This window comes from Eutrigla gurnardus (genome assembly GCF_963514095.1).
Source record: "Eutrigla gurnardus genome assembly, chromosome: 2".
In the NCBI taxonomy this organism is placed as follows: domain Eukaryota; kingdom Metazoa; phylum Chordata; class Actinopteri; order Perciformes; family Triglidae; genus Eutrigla; species Eutrigla gurnardus.
Window position 1 is genome coordinate 18,951,923 of NC_139916.1, and position 16,337 is coordinate 18,968,259.

Consider the following 16,337-nt stretch of genomic DNA (forward strand, 5'->3'; position numbering starts at 1 on the left):
TGCCTATCTGTGTAAAAGACAAACATATAATTCTATATTTTATATATATATATTATATATATAAATATAATCTTTATTCCCCTTCTGAGCATTGGGATGTTATTTTGTTTGTCGCATCAATCAGTTTTCAGTTTAGAGAATGTATTTAATGATCAATAAGAAAGAAAAATAGATTTTGATTTAGGCAACTTTAGGCAACTTTATTTGTATAGCACATTTCATACACAAGGCAGACTCAAAGTGCTTCACATCATAAAACAAAGTGAGAAGAAAAAAAAATAGAAGAATTAAAAGAAAATAATAAAAAATAATTAAAAATGCATTACAGAAAGAAAAGAGAATAAAAACATATTTGCAATAATTAAAAACAGTGCAGACATTAAAAGATTTAGCAGAAAGCTATGGTGAACATAAAAGTTTTCAGTCTAGTTTTAAAAGTGGTCAGAGTTGGGGCAAGTCTTACATCTTCAGGAAGTTTATTCCAGCCATTTGTTGCATAGTGACTAAATGATGCTCTCCCGTGATTGTTGTTTACTCTGGGAATCACTAACTGATTGCTCTCAGAAGATCTTAGTGGTCTAGAAGTCTTATGTGGAGCATATCAGTGATATACTTCGGTCCTAGACCATGTAGTGATTTATATGTGAGCAGGAGGATTTTGAAATCAATCCTCTGACATACAGGGAGCCAATGTAAGGATTTAAGAATTGGTGTAATGTGCTCACATTTTTTGGTCTTTGTAAGAACTCTAGCAGCAGCGTTCTGAACAAGCTGTAGCTGCCTGACAGTTTTTTTCGGAAGACCTGCAAGGAGACCGTTACAGTAGTCTAGCCTACTAGTAATAAAGGCATGTACAAGTTTTTCTAAGTCTTGAGCTGACATGAGCCCTCTAAGTCTTGCTACATTTTTTAGGTGATAGTAGGCTGATTTTGTTACTGATTTAACGTGACTGTCGAAATGTAAATCAGAATCCATAATAACCCCAAGATTTCTGGCTTTGTTTGAGGTTTTCAGGGACAGAGAGTGAAGGTGTTGAATTACTTTAAACCTTTCTTTTTTAGCACCAAAAACAATTATCTCAGTTTTATCCTCATTTAGTTGTAGGAAGTTTTGGCACATCCAGTCTTTGACTTGCTCAATGCACTGGCACAGAAGATCTATGGGGCGATAGTCGTTTGGTGATAGTGCTACATAGATTTGGGTGTCATCGGCATAGCAATGGTGGTCAATGTTATTATTTTGCATGATTTGTCCTAGTGGGAGCATGTAGATGTTGAATAAGGTCGGCCCCAAGATTGAACCTTGGGGGACTCCACACGTTACATTGGTAGGTTCTGATACAAAGTCGCCAATGGAAACAAAATAGTTCCTATCTTGTAGATATGACTTGAACCAGCTTAAGACTGTGCCTGAGAGCCCCACCCAGTTTTCCAACCTGTCCAAGAGTATTGAGTGGTCGACAGTGTCAAATGCAGCACTGAGGTCTAATAGCATTAATATTGAAGTTTTGCCAGAGTCTGTGTTAAGACGGATGTCATTTACAACTTTAATAAGGGCCGTCTCGGTGCTATGAAAAGGTCGAAATCCTGACTGGAAGTTGTTGTGGCAGCCAGTTGAAGCCAGGAAGTGATTTAGTTGTTGGAGGACAACTTTCTCAATTATTTTACTTATGAAGGGTAGATTTGAAATTCGTCTGTAGTTGTTGATAATAGAGGCATCTAGGCTCCGCTTTTTTAGAAGAGGTTTAATGACTGCAGTTTTGAAGGCCTTTGGGAAATTGCCTGATTGAATGGAGTTATTCACTATTTGCAATACGTCTATTGATAGGCAGTCAAAAACATTCTTAAAAAAGTTGGTAGGTAAAGCATCAAGGCAGCAGGTGGATGATTTTAGATTTGTCACCGTTTCCACTAGAGTTTTAGAGTCTATGGCATTAAAGCTTGCCATCATTGCTGTGTTACTTTTGCCTGAACAGGGTGGTGATCCAACTTTTTTGTTTGAGATATTGATGGCGCGTCTGATGCCTTCAATTTTATTAGTATAAAAGAATGCAAACTCATTGCATTTCTGTGTGGAGTGGAGTTTAGCTGGTATTTGTGTTGGGGGGTTGGTCAGTCTGTCAACAGTTGCAAATAGGGTTTTCGCCTTATTAGTGTTGTTGTTTATGATATTGGAGAAGTATGTTTCTCTCGCACTTTTTAAGACTAAATTGTGGGCCCGAAGGCTCTCTTTATAGATGTCATGGTGAATATGAAGTTTAGTACTCCGCCAGATTCGTTCAGCCTTCCTGCACTCTCTTCTCTGGGCTGTCACAACAGATTTAACGTAATTAATCTCAATGTCAATTTAGTAACTATCAATCAATCAATCAAACTTTATTTATAGAGCACTTTTCATACACCAGGTGTGCAGCACAAAGTGCTTTACACAAGAAAGATAAAAAACAATAAAGTAAACCCCTCCCTCCCTCCCTCCCACCCTCCACACACACACACACACACACACACAATACCGGCAATAGGGAGACATGGCAAGGCGCTGAGGATTGAGGAAGCGCTGTCATTGGGGCCATCCACACTGGGAGGAGTCACAGACTGTGCCGGGGGGGGGGGGGGGGGGGGGGGGGGGGGGGCACCAGTGCCCCAGGCCCCCCGACCCTGACAGACAACAGCTGGTCGGGCCGAAGGGACCCAAGGATAGTACTCCCAGCAGCAGCCCGGACTCAGCTCCCAGCGTGGAGGACCCCCCTGAGGAAACTCTGGACTAAAACCTTAAAACCTAAAGACATAAGATAAGATTAAGACCATGACAAAAGATAAATAAATGGAGTGAACAGTTAAAAGGATAAGAATAGGTAAGATAATAAATAAAATTAAAAATTGTACCATAGGTAAATAAAACAAAAAACAAGCTAGAAGGAACAACATAAAATATGATAGTAGCACATAAGAATGGAATAAAAATGTAAATATTAGTTAAAAGCCTGATTAAAAAGGTGTGTCTTTAACCTACCTTTAAAAATGTCAACACTACTGCAACTACTGGAGCTTATTATCATATAATAAGCCACAGCCGTTCTGTGATTTGCTGCGTGTCTAGGACTAGGTATTTATCTAATTTACTTGTCTGTTAAAAACTAACATTTCAATTTATTTTGAATTGCATGATTTGGAAATACATATTTTATAATGAATAGCAGACTTTTTAAAACTTTATTTCCGGGATAATAGTGTGTTTTGTTAAATGAATAAGTATATCGTTTTGAGAAAAAATATTACATTAAAATAAGGCTATTGAGCTGGGGAGTCGCGGACCTAACCATTTAAACTACATTTCCCAATGAGGTAAGAACACCACAGTTGGCGCTTGAACATGACGTCAACACCCCTATAAATACCTCCCTGTTTCTTCGTCACATCCTCTTTCCGTTGCTCTTCTCGCTTTGAGGTATGGACAAGCCTATTGCTGCTAACAGAATCCAAACTAATCAAATGTTTTTACTAACCATCCGCAGTTACTAATCTTTCCAACTGTATTGTCTTCACAGAATTCTCTCCACACGATGAGAGCCAAGGTGAGTTGACCTGCCGATATCCATGAATTGGTGTTTTAACTTCCTGTTCCAGTGAATGCTGCTAGCTAGCATCTGAATAGCAGCCCCCTGAGCAGCGTGTTTCGTCTATTGACTGACTATATTTGTGTTTCGTCCGTATCTTCGTCTTTCGCCTGTATCTCTCCGGCTCTTATTGCCAGTGTACAAATAATTTGACTGCGTCAAAAAACACGTGCAAAGCAGTGCAAATGCTATTCTTCATGAAGGCCCCCAGTGACGCACGCTGCTAGCGTTAGCAGTAGTAAACCTTTTGTCATTTTGATTTTGGTTAGAAACTCCATATTTGACATTTCTGTTTAGCGGCTTAAGTACCAGTGTAGTTTATCTGCATCAAAGAGTGGGAAGGGCACACGGCTGCACCAACCATACTAACATGTCCCCTGTTTGTCTTGCAGTGGAGGAAGAAGCGTATGCGCAGGTAAGCATTGATTACCAACTGTACAAATGACTAGTTACCCGTTGTCTTCGGAGCATTTTTAATACACCAGCAAACAGGCACAGAAACATATGAATATTTACATAGTGATGTGTGAAAGAAATACCATTTTCTCCATGTATGCCATTATTAGTGCTAAAAACCGCAAAACATTATTTGCACACTCGAGTAAATTGTGCTGCTACCAAACCATTTGATTGAAACATTGCTTTTGTTATAGCAAGTGTTGGCAGTTTTGGGTGCAAAGCTTTATCACTGTGGAAACTCAAACACCTGCTGTAAATGTATAGCTGGTGTCCATGTTTAAATGCTCAGCCGTGGTAAACTACTAGTGTCATGTACATAACATGGCTTTTGACATATGAATGGATCCGTGATCCTAAATATTTGCATGTGAACATCAGTTACTACTCAATAGGTGAAATAATGGCTCCTAGTTCAAACCAGTTTTTTAAAATGGCTTGCTTGCTCGCCTTAAAAAAATATTTAGAAAACCTTATCAGTTTTGAGTTTACACAAGTCTTAAAATGATCACATGTCTAATGTATTTTCTGTTTAAATCTTTAACAAAAGACAAGTTTAGGCATTCCTGCACAGCATTGGCAAACACTTATCCTTTTTTTTTTTTTATTGACTTGGCCATTAAAAGTACTGTTGGCTTTTGCAATCATCCCAGATTTGTACACTGTCTGCCTTTTTTTTTTTTTTTTAAAACAGGAAACGTTTTTTCTGATGGCTTTTTGTTTTTCAACAGGCTGAAGCGTAAAAGGCGAAAGATGAGGCAGAGGTCAAAGTAAGCCCTCATCCCCCTGCAAGCTGTAATTCCCGTCGGAGCTGCTGCAGTTGATCAACACATGTGGCTGAAGTGGAGCCTCCATCAGTGGAACACAGGCCTGAATCCTGATCTCGGATGACTGCGCATGTCATGGAGCCTGCAGTGATCGGCTGACAGAGGCAAAGACGCTGGATGATCTCTCAACATCAGAACTACAGCTTGCTTTTGTTCATGGACCGTAAACCTTATTTACCAACTGTCATGTGGTGTATTGAACAATAAACACCGTTAAAAATTGGCACGTTTCTCCTAATTTTCACCTACAAGATTTGTTGGTTCATGTGTATAAATATTACTTTATACTTAAGAAGAAATGATAAGAAATTAAGTTATCAAATGGGATTTTGTTCTACAATTGAGACTAATTTTAAATTCACAAGTCCTGAATAATTTGATAATGAAAGCTACCTCATGACACTTGATTAAAATCAAATGTGCCTGCTGAAGTACATGGCAGCCCAATACTGTATCGAGCGGCTCTATATTTTCACAAAGGATAAATTGCATTAATGGTCATAAAACAATTTCTTCCCCCCCCATCAATGACCCAAAAAACGAAATTGCTGTTTAAATCCTGTACTAAAATTATCTGTTAAGTAGAAAAAGTACTCATGCAGGCAAAATGGCCTCAACTTTTGCAAAAGAAGCTGTGGCTAGGTAGAAGCTGTCATAAATGCAGCATAACATGGACACTACCTGCCTCTGCAATGTAGTTAAGTAGAGGTAGCATTAATGGAAGTATTCATGTGGAATACAAGTACCTTGTAAATCTAAAAGTAGCGTATGTACTTTTGACAGCTGAAACATGAAATGGTTAAGCATTATGAATATGTACCGTCTAAATGTATTTTTTCTGTATAAACATTTGCATAATGGTTTCCAAACCAGTCACTGCCGGAGGGGAAAAGATGGAGTACAACAAAAGTTTAATCAAACATTTTTCAAATGGGCCTGACAGATTAGATTTATAGCCAGATACATAATCTCAGTGTTGAGTCGTGTGACTTCGCCAGAGGGCGCTCGAGAGCCGCCTCGACGCTGCACTGTGAAGACGACGTAGAAGAAGAGTTAGTATTGTAAACACAAGGATATGGCTGACGAGAGGGGTGGAGGTGAAGACAACATTAACGACAACATGGGGAACCAGTTACAGCTTCTACCAGGTAACAGTTAAACTCAGCGAACAACTGGCGGGTCTGCTCGGTGTTTCACCAGAAAGCGTTCATCTCTTTAGCCCGGCTAGTAGCTAGCTAACATTTCTTCACAGCAGGCCACTGTCAGGCATCATATCCTCACTGATACTTTTTGTGAACCTCTGCTGTCACTGTCAGTCATCTTTACCATCAGACTGACTCATTGAGATGACACATTTGCGTCTGTAGTTTGGTTAGGAAACACTAAAAGAGCTAACTGGTCTTAACTGTGAGACTCTGCTTGCTGTGCCATGACAGACAACGAGGAAGAGGAGGAAGATGACATGGAGACTGAAGACCGAGACAGCGAGGACGCAGAGAAGCCCACAATCATCACCTTTGACCAGAGTCTCCCCACATCGCATTCTGTGAGTGACGCCAAGATACTTTCTTTCTCTGCATGCTTACTACCATACATGTGTCATATCTCGTTCCCTGCGTTTTTAATCTGTCAGAAAGCTGTAAGGTTACTTTTCTGTGACCATTGTGGTCTTGTTGTGGTGATTGTGACCCCTGTGGTGGCAGTACCTGGGCTCAGACATGGAGGAGTTTCACGGCCGGACAGTCCACGACGAGGACAGCTGTCAGACCATCCCTGTGCTGCCACACACAGCTGTGATGCTGGTGCCAGGTCAGACGCTGCCTCTGCAGCTCTTCAGGCCGCAGGAGGTCAGCATGATGCGGAGCGTCATCCAAAGAGACCGCACCTTTGCCGTGCTCGCACACGGGTGAGTAGTGATGCAGTAGTGATTTGTATCATTTTCTTTTTTTGTATCATGTAAAGAGTTTTTTAAAGTCTGAGAAAATTACCCTGATGATATCATGAGGATTATCTTGAGCTTGGAGACTTCAAATAGGGTACACCAGGGCATCCACCAGGCTTGGTTGGAGATTCTAATAAAAGTCCCATTAAGTGGATTGATGGGAAATGTAGGATCCTGTTTTTTAGAGCTTGACCTAAGTGAAGGACTCAAAGTCATAATATGTCTGCTGATGCTATTTCCACCATTGTTTTTGTTTGTCTGTAATTTTACTGGCTTTTTATAATGTTTTTCAGCAGTGATGCAGGTGAGTTGGAAGCGGAGTTTGGGACAACAGCTGAAATCTATGCATACAGAGAAGAGCAAGAATATGGCATTGAAACTGTTAAAGTGAAAGCTGTGGGGAGGCAGAGATTCAAGGTCCATGAGATAAGAACTCAAGCCGATGGGTAAGTTTAATTGCCTCATAAACAACGGTGAGGAGGTTAATGCATATACACATTTGAATGAGAGCTGGTGTCTATGAATGAAGACGTACACATTGTGTCATTGTTGTCACATGGAGTGAGTCCTTGGTTGTCTGCAGGTTTTCATTGAAATCATCGATGCAGGGACTTGATTTAAACAGAAATATGATCTGAATTATCTGTTATTAGCCACCTGATAAGATAGAAAACCAGCAGCACACTGAACTAACCTGGGACTGCCAATTAGTGGATCATTTACATGAGTGTGTACCCTAACAGCCTATATATGTTCATTTCAATTCATAGTCATTTGGAGTGCAAACATATACAAAATATTAAAATTCTTCAGATGTTTTCAGTCGATGTAAACAATGTAATCAAACTTTGAAATTTAAATTTTTTATATACATCAGTTGCGATGCGTATTTACTCAAAGATGACGACATCAGCTATCAGTCTTTGACCAGGCGTTTCTTGCAGCTTGAAACTGAGGACATTTTCTTTCTTTTTTCCCTAAATGACTATGAAAGTGGTGCTTTCACAGTTCACAACTAGAGGGCAGACTAACTAGACCAGCATTGTCAGCTTTCAACAATTGTATTTGTGTTGTAACTATTGTAAATGTACACATTCAATCATTGTAATGCGCATAACTTGGTTTTCATAATCCTGTTAAGCATTTTTTTGTACTGTAATTGACCACAGCAATGACATTTTAGGTGTCAGTTATGGTTCATGGTTACACCCGAAGGTGTTTTTATGATTCATGTGGTGTTGCTCAGTGAATGTTTATCCAAACTCCAGGAAGCACGCAAAGTACATCATGAGTGAGGAGCAGTTGGAGGGATTCAGGCGGCACCTTTTGTGGTCATCTCAGATTTATAAACATCCCGTTATACACCTGATAGCATTCAGCCATAAGCCATTTGTTTAATCTGTCATACATCTCCTTGGTTTCCATCGCCTTTTGTTGTTCTCATTCATTTTTTTTTCATTTGTCCACAACCTGTTATTGTCTCTCTTCATTTGTCTTTCCAGGATCAAACAGGCCAAAGTACAGATTCTTCCAGAACGTATCCTTCCAGACCCCCTTTCTGCCGTGCAGCTAACAACCTTCTCAAGGCTCCACATGCATCCCTCTTCCAAACCCCCAACTCAGAGCTGCAAACAGGCTCAGCGCTGGTGGAATAACTACCAACAGGTGAGACACGCCAACACTTACAGTACATGTAGTCAAATATGCAGCAATAACATGCAGCATCTTTTGCAGTGAAGTACTTTAGAATCACTTTATAGTCCATCACAAGGAAATGTAAATTTGAGGCGACTCACATAAGACTGCAACTATCATGCTTATTCCATTATTGATTTTCTCAATGAATTGGTTAATTGTTGGGTCTCTTTTATAACTCAGAAAAAGGTGACACTTTCTATCCTACTTACCAGAGTCCAAGATGACATTTTCAAATGTCTTGTTTTTGTCAGACCAACAGTTGGAAGCATGAGCATTTCCGTACCTTGGATTCCTTTATCTCAATTAAGGCAAATCTTAATGTTCAAAAAATATTTTATTTCATTGTGTGGAGATTTAATTAGTTAATGACGCATCTGTTGTTCATCACAGAGGAAGTTTCACTGTGCCAGTCTGACACCATGGCCACCGTGGGTCTACGCTCTCTACGACTCTGTGAGTACTGCAGCCAGTGTGCTCTACGTGGAATTTCCTCCATACTGTGTATATAAACATCACATAGGAGCAAATGTAAACCATGATTGCCTGCTTCCTGTGTCTGACCTCACAGGAGTCACTCATGAACCGAGTGAAGAAACAGCTCCATGAATGGGACGAGAATCTGAAGGATGACACTCTCCCTACGAACGCCGTAGGTCAGCCTCTATTCAGCCTCTGTTCAGCTTCTGTTCAGCCTCTGTTTAGCCTCTGTTCAGCCTCTGTTCAGTGTGTTACAGATGGATAGCAGACACGTACACACATCCTTTCGCTTGTGTCTCTTTCTTTCATCACTCTCTTTCCCTTATGTCTGGTTTCTCTCAGACTTTTCTTACAGAGTGGCAGCCTGTCTGCCTATAGACGATGCTCTGCGGCTCCAACTGCTGAAGATCGGCAGTGCCATCCAGAGACTTCGCTGTGAGCTGGACATCATGGACCGGGTAAGGACAGGGCATCACAAACCGCTCATTCCTGCCAGACCCACTCAGCTGTCCTCCTCTGTCCCTGCAGCCATCATCTCTGTCATGGTGTGATAAGATCTGGTGTTCCTACATTCCGCACAGACTGTGTCTGTTTGTCCCCTCTAATGTTCTCTGGTATATTTAGCTGTGCTTGTGGTGGATGTGTTGTTTCTGCGATATTTCAGTCCAACAGTCGCTTTTCTGGTCTCATCCTCTGGTCTGATAGAGGATAATGATCCGTCTTTATGTAGAGAGTCTTACACGTCACACGCTGCAGACACAAACTCATCATCCGGCTTGTCTAGTGGCTTTTGTGGAAGCACAGCGGGGTCGAATATTACAGCACCCTCAATAAGCTTTGCATCGAGAACATCTGGCATGTATTTAAACACGATATCATCTCTCCTCCCCAGTGCACATCACTGTGCTGTAAGCAGTGCCAGGACACAGAAATCACCACAAAAAATGAGATCTTCAGGTGAGGACGTCAGTTCTTTTGCATGTTGTAGCTTAGTTATTACAAATGCTTTTCGGCACAGTGTCATTTAAACTTCAAGGCATTTGTTTGAGAGAGGAAAGTCATCACTGTGAATATTACACTCACACTTTCTGCATTGAGTCTCTTGAGATGTCTGTCTTTGAAGAGGTTGTTGCTGGATTGATCGATTGGCCGCCAGCGAAACCTCCCAGTTCTCAGCTATTACTGGTGACTGGTCAATCAAAAGTAGTGCATGATAGTTTTACGTTGTACACACAGCGGCACAGAAGCAATTTTCCATGAAAGAAAAATTACAAAAACTTTCTGTTTTTGAACAGTACTTGAAAGTTATTGTAATTCACAGAAAGAAAGTTGGTAAGAAAGACGGAAATTGGTGTATCTCTACTTGCTCCTACTTTACTGTTAATGCTGTTAGTAGGCTGCATGTGTTTTTTTAATGTTTTATTTCAATGGAAAACAGACATGTTAAATGTAAGGCTGCATTATACTTTTTTGTTTTTGAATAGGAAAAATAAGTTCTCCCCTGTAGCAGTTGGGGTTAATGTAAAAAACAACAACAACAACAACAACAAAGTTAACACGGATTTGACGTATGTGGGGAAGTTGCACAAAGTCTGGGGTTTCATCATGAATATACGTGGTCCTGATTTGTACATGCACACACACACACACACAGTTATGTAATGTTTTTATATTGGTTGATGGTGTGTGAACAGACCCCCCAATGAAACTGTCCAGACACGCTCTCTGTTTATAGGAAAAGAGCATTAACTGTTTTGCGTGAGGAGATCCAGATAATCTGAGTGAATGAATGATTATCTGTTGAATCTGATTTCTGAAGTTAGACACTTCCTCTGACTAAGAACTATGTATGCAGCTAATGCATTTTCAATTAAGGACCTGAGCCAGAACTGGAGTGAAGTAAATTGCTACTCGGAAAAACTGCGTCACTTTGTCTGGTTTTATTGTGTGCAAGGACTAAACTATGTTACATTATTTTTGTCTTATTTCGAGATATACTATTTCACTCCAGAGTAGTCGTGGCTGCACTGTTGTGTTATATTAAACACATTTTATGCACAGAAGCCACCTTGACACAAAACATGTGGTAGCCTTGGAAACACTGGCATGTTAGAATCTGAACATTATGACATTGTTGTGCTGCATGCTCCCTTTACAACTCTGCTCATTAGTTCCTGGCTGTTCTTTCCTTAAAAGGACCACCCTGATGTTTTGTTTTTGTCTGAACCGTTAACTGAAGTTATATTCTTTGCTGATGACGTGTTCCACCTGCCTGTCCTCTTCCTGCAGCTTGTCTCTGTACGGCCCCATGGCTGCGTACGTCAACCCTCACGGATATGTCCATGAAACCCTGACTGTCTACAAAGCCAACAACATCAACCTGATCGGCAGGCCATCCACACTGCACAGCTGGTTTCCAGGGTAACTTTGCCATACTTATTTCATTTTGCTCACACTCCTTCCTCTGACTCAATTGGCCTGTATGGATCAAGTGCTACAGCAATGTCTGCAACAGTTGTTTAAGTAGTAAGTTATGAGAGGCTGTGGAATCATGGTACACTGTGCCATTTGTGGCTGAATGCATTTAGTATTTGTAACAGTTTATAGATAAGGCTTTCAATTATAACAGTTATACTGTTTATTCTTGGTCAGTAGCCAAATGATTCTTCTTAATGATCCATGCAGTAAGTGCCAGTATAAGCTGCTTGTAAAAGGTTGCATATAAATAACTTATAACTTATAAATTAAATCTGAGGACATCTTGCGATGGGATCACGCCAGCTATGACAATTGTACCAGGGGCGTAAATTATTTATTATTTTAAGTTATTTTAATCAATTTAATTGAACTGTTTTGTTGATGAAACGGCACCATTATACCTGCTGGGGAACTTTAATAAAATGTTGTGCTCTTCCTTTACCCTCAGATACGCCTGGACGATCGCTCAGTGCCGGACCTGTGGGTCTCACATGGGTTGGAAGTTCACAGCCACCAAGAAGGACTTGTGTCCGCCTCGTTTCTGGGGTCTGACCCGTTCAGCTATGCTCCCCCGTATTCCCCAGGGCGAGGGGGACGATGGGAGAGGTAGCTCTCGCCTCTTCTGCCTGTGATGTCGGACCATAAGTTATTGTAAAAGAAAAAAAATGAGAAAAAAAAATGTGCAATCCCACAAGCCTGGATCTTAATGCACTCTCTGGCTGCGATTACTTTAAGTGATCGATGCATCACACATCGCCTGTCATCCATGGCAGTAAATCCATCGTATTAGTGGAAAGGTCAGTAGGCACTCTGAGAGCAAATTAGAGCAGGAAGGAGGACGTGATTGTTTCTAAAGGTTCTCGTGGAGACAGAAGTGAGATGATTAAGGGATAGAATGAAAGAAAGAATAACAGATTGATTCAAAGACATGTTGTAGCATCCTAGCAGCTTGCAGATGTGCAGCAGTTTCCCTTCAACTCCTTTCCTCTGTGTGATGGAGAGTTTGACTGTGCAGCTGAGAGAGGGATATTGTTGGTCACCTACTTTAATCTGTTGTAAAAACCAACTAGTTAATATAAGTCACTCAGCATTCAAATCCTTTGTGGCTTTCTTGTGTTTTCTGATGTAATTTCAGCTGCTTTAGGTCAGTGGAGGGAATGCAAGTGTAGATCTGTCTATAGGGGATATTTTGAATCTTGGAATTAAATTTGATGTATTTTTGTATGAAAGAAGATTGGAAAGTAATTTTACATGCCCATCAATGTGTGCTCTCTATTATCACACCAGTTTTTATGCAATAAACAAAAAAACTGAGGTGACAATAATGACGATGTGTAATATTCGTGATTATAATCAGTGTCTTGTATTCAAATGAAGGCTCGCTGTCCTGTCAGATGAGTTGTCCAGGAAACGAGCAAGTGAAAATTAGAGATGCCAAGTCGAGGTTTTTTTTTTTTAAAGAAAGTTAAAGCTACTTATTACAGAGAGCAAAGGGAGCAGTCACCTGTCTCGTTTAGTTCGTCCATATTGTGAGGCATGTTAAAATAGTGTGCCTACGCCGCAGCTCAGTGTCTTTTGATATGTTTGATCAATCAGTGAGCCACAGATGAAAGATTATAAAGGATGAGAGTGATGAAGAGATTAACATTAAGTTAATAGGTTTTTTTTTTTAGTTTTGTAGTGTTGCAGTTTCAGGATTTTACTTCTTGCGGTTTTGTTGCAAGGTGCTGGCTCACATTTGTATAAATGTTGCTGTAAATTCGGGGCAGTTAAAGCATTTGGTGTGTAATATAAGTGTGGTCGATTGATTGTAGTATCCGACTCTTATTTCACATATCTCTTCATGTCACAGAGAATTGTTCAGAAATAATCTTTACTATCACGAAGCAAAGTCATTGATTGCAATAAGAAATCATCTAGATTGTGAAGATGTTGGTATGTCCAATTACAGTTTTTTGGATATTTTCTAAAAAGGTATAGTTCAAAACTTTGGAAAATACACTCATTTGCTTTTTTTTTGCCAAGAGGATAAGATTATCCATTTTGTGTCTGTCAGGTAAATAATAAACCACCAGCAGCTTGTTAGCTTAGCTTAGCATACAGTCTATAAACACAGGGAAACAGCTAGCCTGCCTACGAATATAAAAAGTTAACAAAATATACCTCCCAGTATCCCTACATCTTCATACTAATTAACACATTTGATCTCATTTGTTCAACTCATACATGTGGATGCAACTATATCTGGATGCAGAGACCACAAAGTGTTTAATTTAAAAAAAATCTAACCTACTAATTATTTATCTTGAGAGGTGTTGGTAGGAAGATTTATTTTAACTTTGGACAGAGCCAGGCTAGTTGCTTTACTCTTTATGTTAAGCTAAACTACCAACTGCTGGAAGTGGCTTCATATTTACCGTACAGACGTGAGTTTGTCTCTCGATCTTGTCACAATAATCTTTGGCATTCAAACAAATTAGAGTAATTGTTAAAATGTAATAACTCTTTAAAGGTTGATGGGTTTCAATTTAAAAAAAGATTATGTTACTCTTTATCCTAAGTGCAATGCTGTTTGGGTGTACAGTTGTACATAATAACATGACTTTGTGGTTTGAATTCATCTTTTATTCTTGTAGTCTCCTATGATTTAACGTTGCTCCCCGACTCGATGCAGCAGAAGCAGAGATTCATCTCGGTCAAAACATCCCTGACAGGTGCGCAGGTGGCGGAGTGGTTAGAGCGCATGGCACGTACGCATACACAGCCGACCCCGGTCCTTTGCTGCATGTCACACCCCCTCTCTCTCTCCTGTCTTTCCTATCTGTCCACTGCTAATAAAAGGCGTCTATGCCTGAAAAATCTTTAAAAAAACAAAAAAAACTTCCCTGACACTTACATTACCCACAATGCAATTGAGATGTGGGTGTTAGGCTCAAAGAAGCTAATGTAGCCTAGAGCTCTTAGCCTCAAGCCCACATGTTTCGCTCCTCACCTGTTTCTTTTTAAAACGTGTCGTCTTAAATTGATTCTGACTCAAGGGACATCACTTGAGCCAGAAAGGCTTTATACAACTTTTTTCAGTCATACAACCTAAACCCAGGAAATAGAATTGAATGTTTTAAGAAGTTCACCTAAAGAATCAGAAGGTGGGAACTTCCTTAGAAATATTTCAGAATATTGTTGATTACATTAAAAATAAATCTTATTTATAATTCTATGTTGGGCCTTCAACCATTTCATATCATATCATTTTGTTTCACACAAAGGAAAGTTTCTCTGAGAAAAACTGGTAAAATCTTCAGTCCTGTGTTATGCCTCTATTGGTTATATTCTTTGTCATATCGCTGATTCGATGTTCCCCAAGCTGACTTTCATCAATCCCCAACAATAAATGTGCTATAACATATATGTTGTGTGTGTATATTCTGCCCAAATATGGAGGATTAAAAAAATGTGAACACCTCTGACTATAATATAGTCCAGTCCACCTTTGACCTCAATAATAAACCAATTGAATTAACCTCTATGACAGTGTTGAAAATACCTATTAGCACCTGAGTGGTTCATATCCAATTTACCTCAAACATGCAACTACCCGGACCATCAGGAATGGAGTAGCTCTTGATGGACACAAAGTGTTTATAATTTACTTCCTGACATTAATCGGACCGTTAATTGCTTGACTTTTATTTACAAGACCGCACGCTATCTACTGTACAACATTACTGCAACAAGATATCGATTATCAATGATTTTAGCAGAAAAACAAAATTCTGGGTAATGTTGTTTGTTGCTCTCCCAACAGCAGGAAACTGGTTTACGCTCATTGGCAACAAGAGATGACTAAAAGGATTCGTCACCAGCAGGAAGGTACAAAAAGTGACCCTACAACATCTGCACAACATGCTCTGACAGTGCTGCAATTATTTGGGGATAATAACCATAAAGATGCTGCAAAGTTCTTAGGAAACCAATCCTAGTGACATTAAACAACATGAAATACAAAATGAAGACTAATATTGTCAAACAAGATGAGATTATGTATCTGCTGGATCGAATTGAGACAAAGCTGTTTACAAAGTCCAGCTGAAGGTCACGAAGGTCACGTGTTGAACCTAACAGTCTCATTCTCATTAGACTGTTAGCGCTGCCATAGTGATCTGAACAAAAACCATACCGCAGACTCCACAGTTGCTGCACATAATACCAATACCACACAGTTGTCAGCCTGGTCTAATGATGGAGAATTTGTTTCCTAATTGTCCCACAATAATGGCTGAAATATCTCATACAGACATTGAAGGTGCCCCACCACTTTCAAGTACATAACTAATGCAAACCTGTATGAAAACCAAACAAATCCATACACTGAGGTGGATGGGTCAGACAAACACAGGACTTTCAACCAGGGGACCAGTGTTTGTGTCCCAAAGTATAGTTTTTTTTAAGTTGAACCCGTTTTTCTGTTTACATTTTACTTAATAACATAAGTACTTATTTTAAGCCCAAATATTATGTTTTTATTTTTAAACCAATGGTTTTGTTTTCTCAACCAAAGCAAATGTTTTTTTTTGTTTGAAATCACACAACCGTAACCAGGTTTTTCAGTGGTGCAATGCCCTGGGATACCCTGGGCATTAGAAAGGCAAACGTCTTCCTCAAGTCCAAATCCAGCTTCTATTAAATGTTTTTTTATGTCACATCATAACAATTGAATGACATCATCTTTATAGTCCATTCTGATTCTTAAATTTCCACATGACTCGATAGTCAGTTGCTTTAGTCATCCGTCAACATCCAGCATTTGGAGGAGCACAGTCCTCTGGTCCCACTTCAGGTTTGC

The 16,337-nt window shown here is 39.8% G+C and overlaps 1 protein-coding gene and 1 long non-coding RNA gene across 3 annotated transcripts; both read left to right on the forward strand.

The window, feature by feature from the left end:
* Positions 1-3,413: 3,413 nt before the first annotated feature.
* Positions 3,414-5,122, forward strand: LOC311026658. Its single transcript, XR_014598509.1, has 4 exons — positions 3,414-3,447; positions 3,548-3,574; positions 4,009-4,031; positions 4,804-5,122. It is a non-coding gene; the product is annotated as an uncharacterized lncRNA (long non-coding RNA).
* An 820-nt stretch (positions 5,123-5,942) lies between these two features.
* Positions 5,943-14,900, forward strand: crbn (cereblon). Of its 2 annotated transcripts, none has more exons than XM_084036981.1 (11): positions 5,943-6,053; positions 6,336-6,445; positions 6,603-6,805; positions 7,135-7,287; positions 8,344-8,506; positions 8,930-8,992; positions 9,108-9,192; positions 9,359-9,474; positions 9,909-9,973; positions 11,306-11,437; positions 11,943-14,900. In XM_084036981.1, the coding sequence occupies exons 1-11, from the start codon at positions 5,975-5,977 to the stop codon at positions 12,124-12,126; spliced, it is 1,353 nt and encodes a 450-aa protein (XP_083893107.1). In that variant the 5' UTR covers positions 5,943-5,974; the 3' UTR covers positions 12,127-14,900. The 2 variants fall into 2 exon arrangements, with proteins under 2 accessions (XP_083893107.1, XP_083893108.1); XM_084036982.1 differs by having other exon boundaries at positions 5,943-6,047.
* Positions 14,901-16,337: the final 1,437 nt, after the last annotated feature.

Bases quoted from the DNA above. Each gene is read 5' to 3' on its own strand.
- crbn (XM_084036981.1), top strand. From the start codon at position 5,975: ATGGCTGACGAGAGGGGTGGAGGTGAAGACAACATTAACGACAACATG. The intron at 9,475-9,908 runs GTAAGGACAGGG...TCTCCTCCCCAG, and splicing joins AGCTGGACATCATGGACCGG to TGCACATCACTGTGCTGTAA. The intron at 9,974-11,305 runs GTGAGGACGTCA...CTCTTCCTGCAG, and splicing joins ACAAAAAATGAGATCTTCAG to CTTGTCTCTGTACGGCCCCA.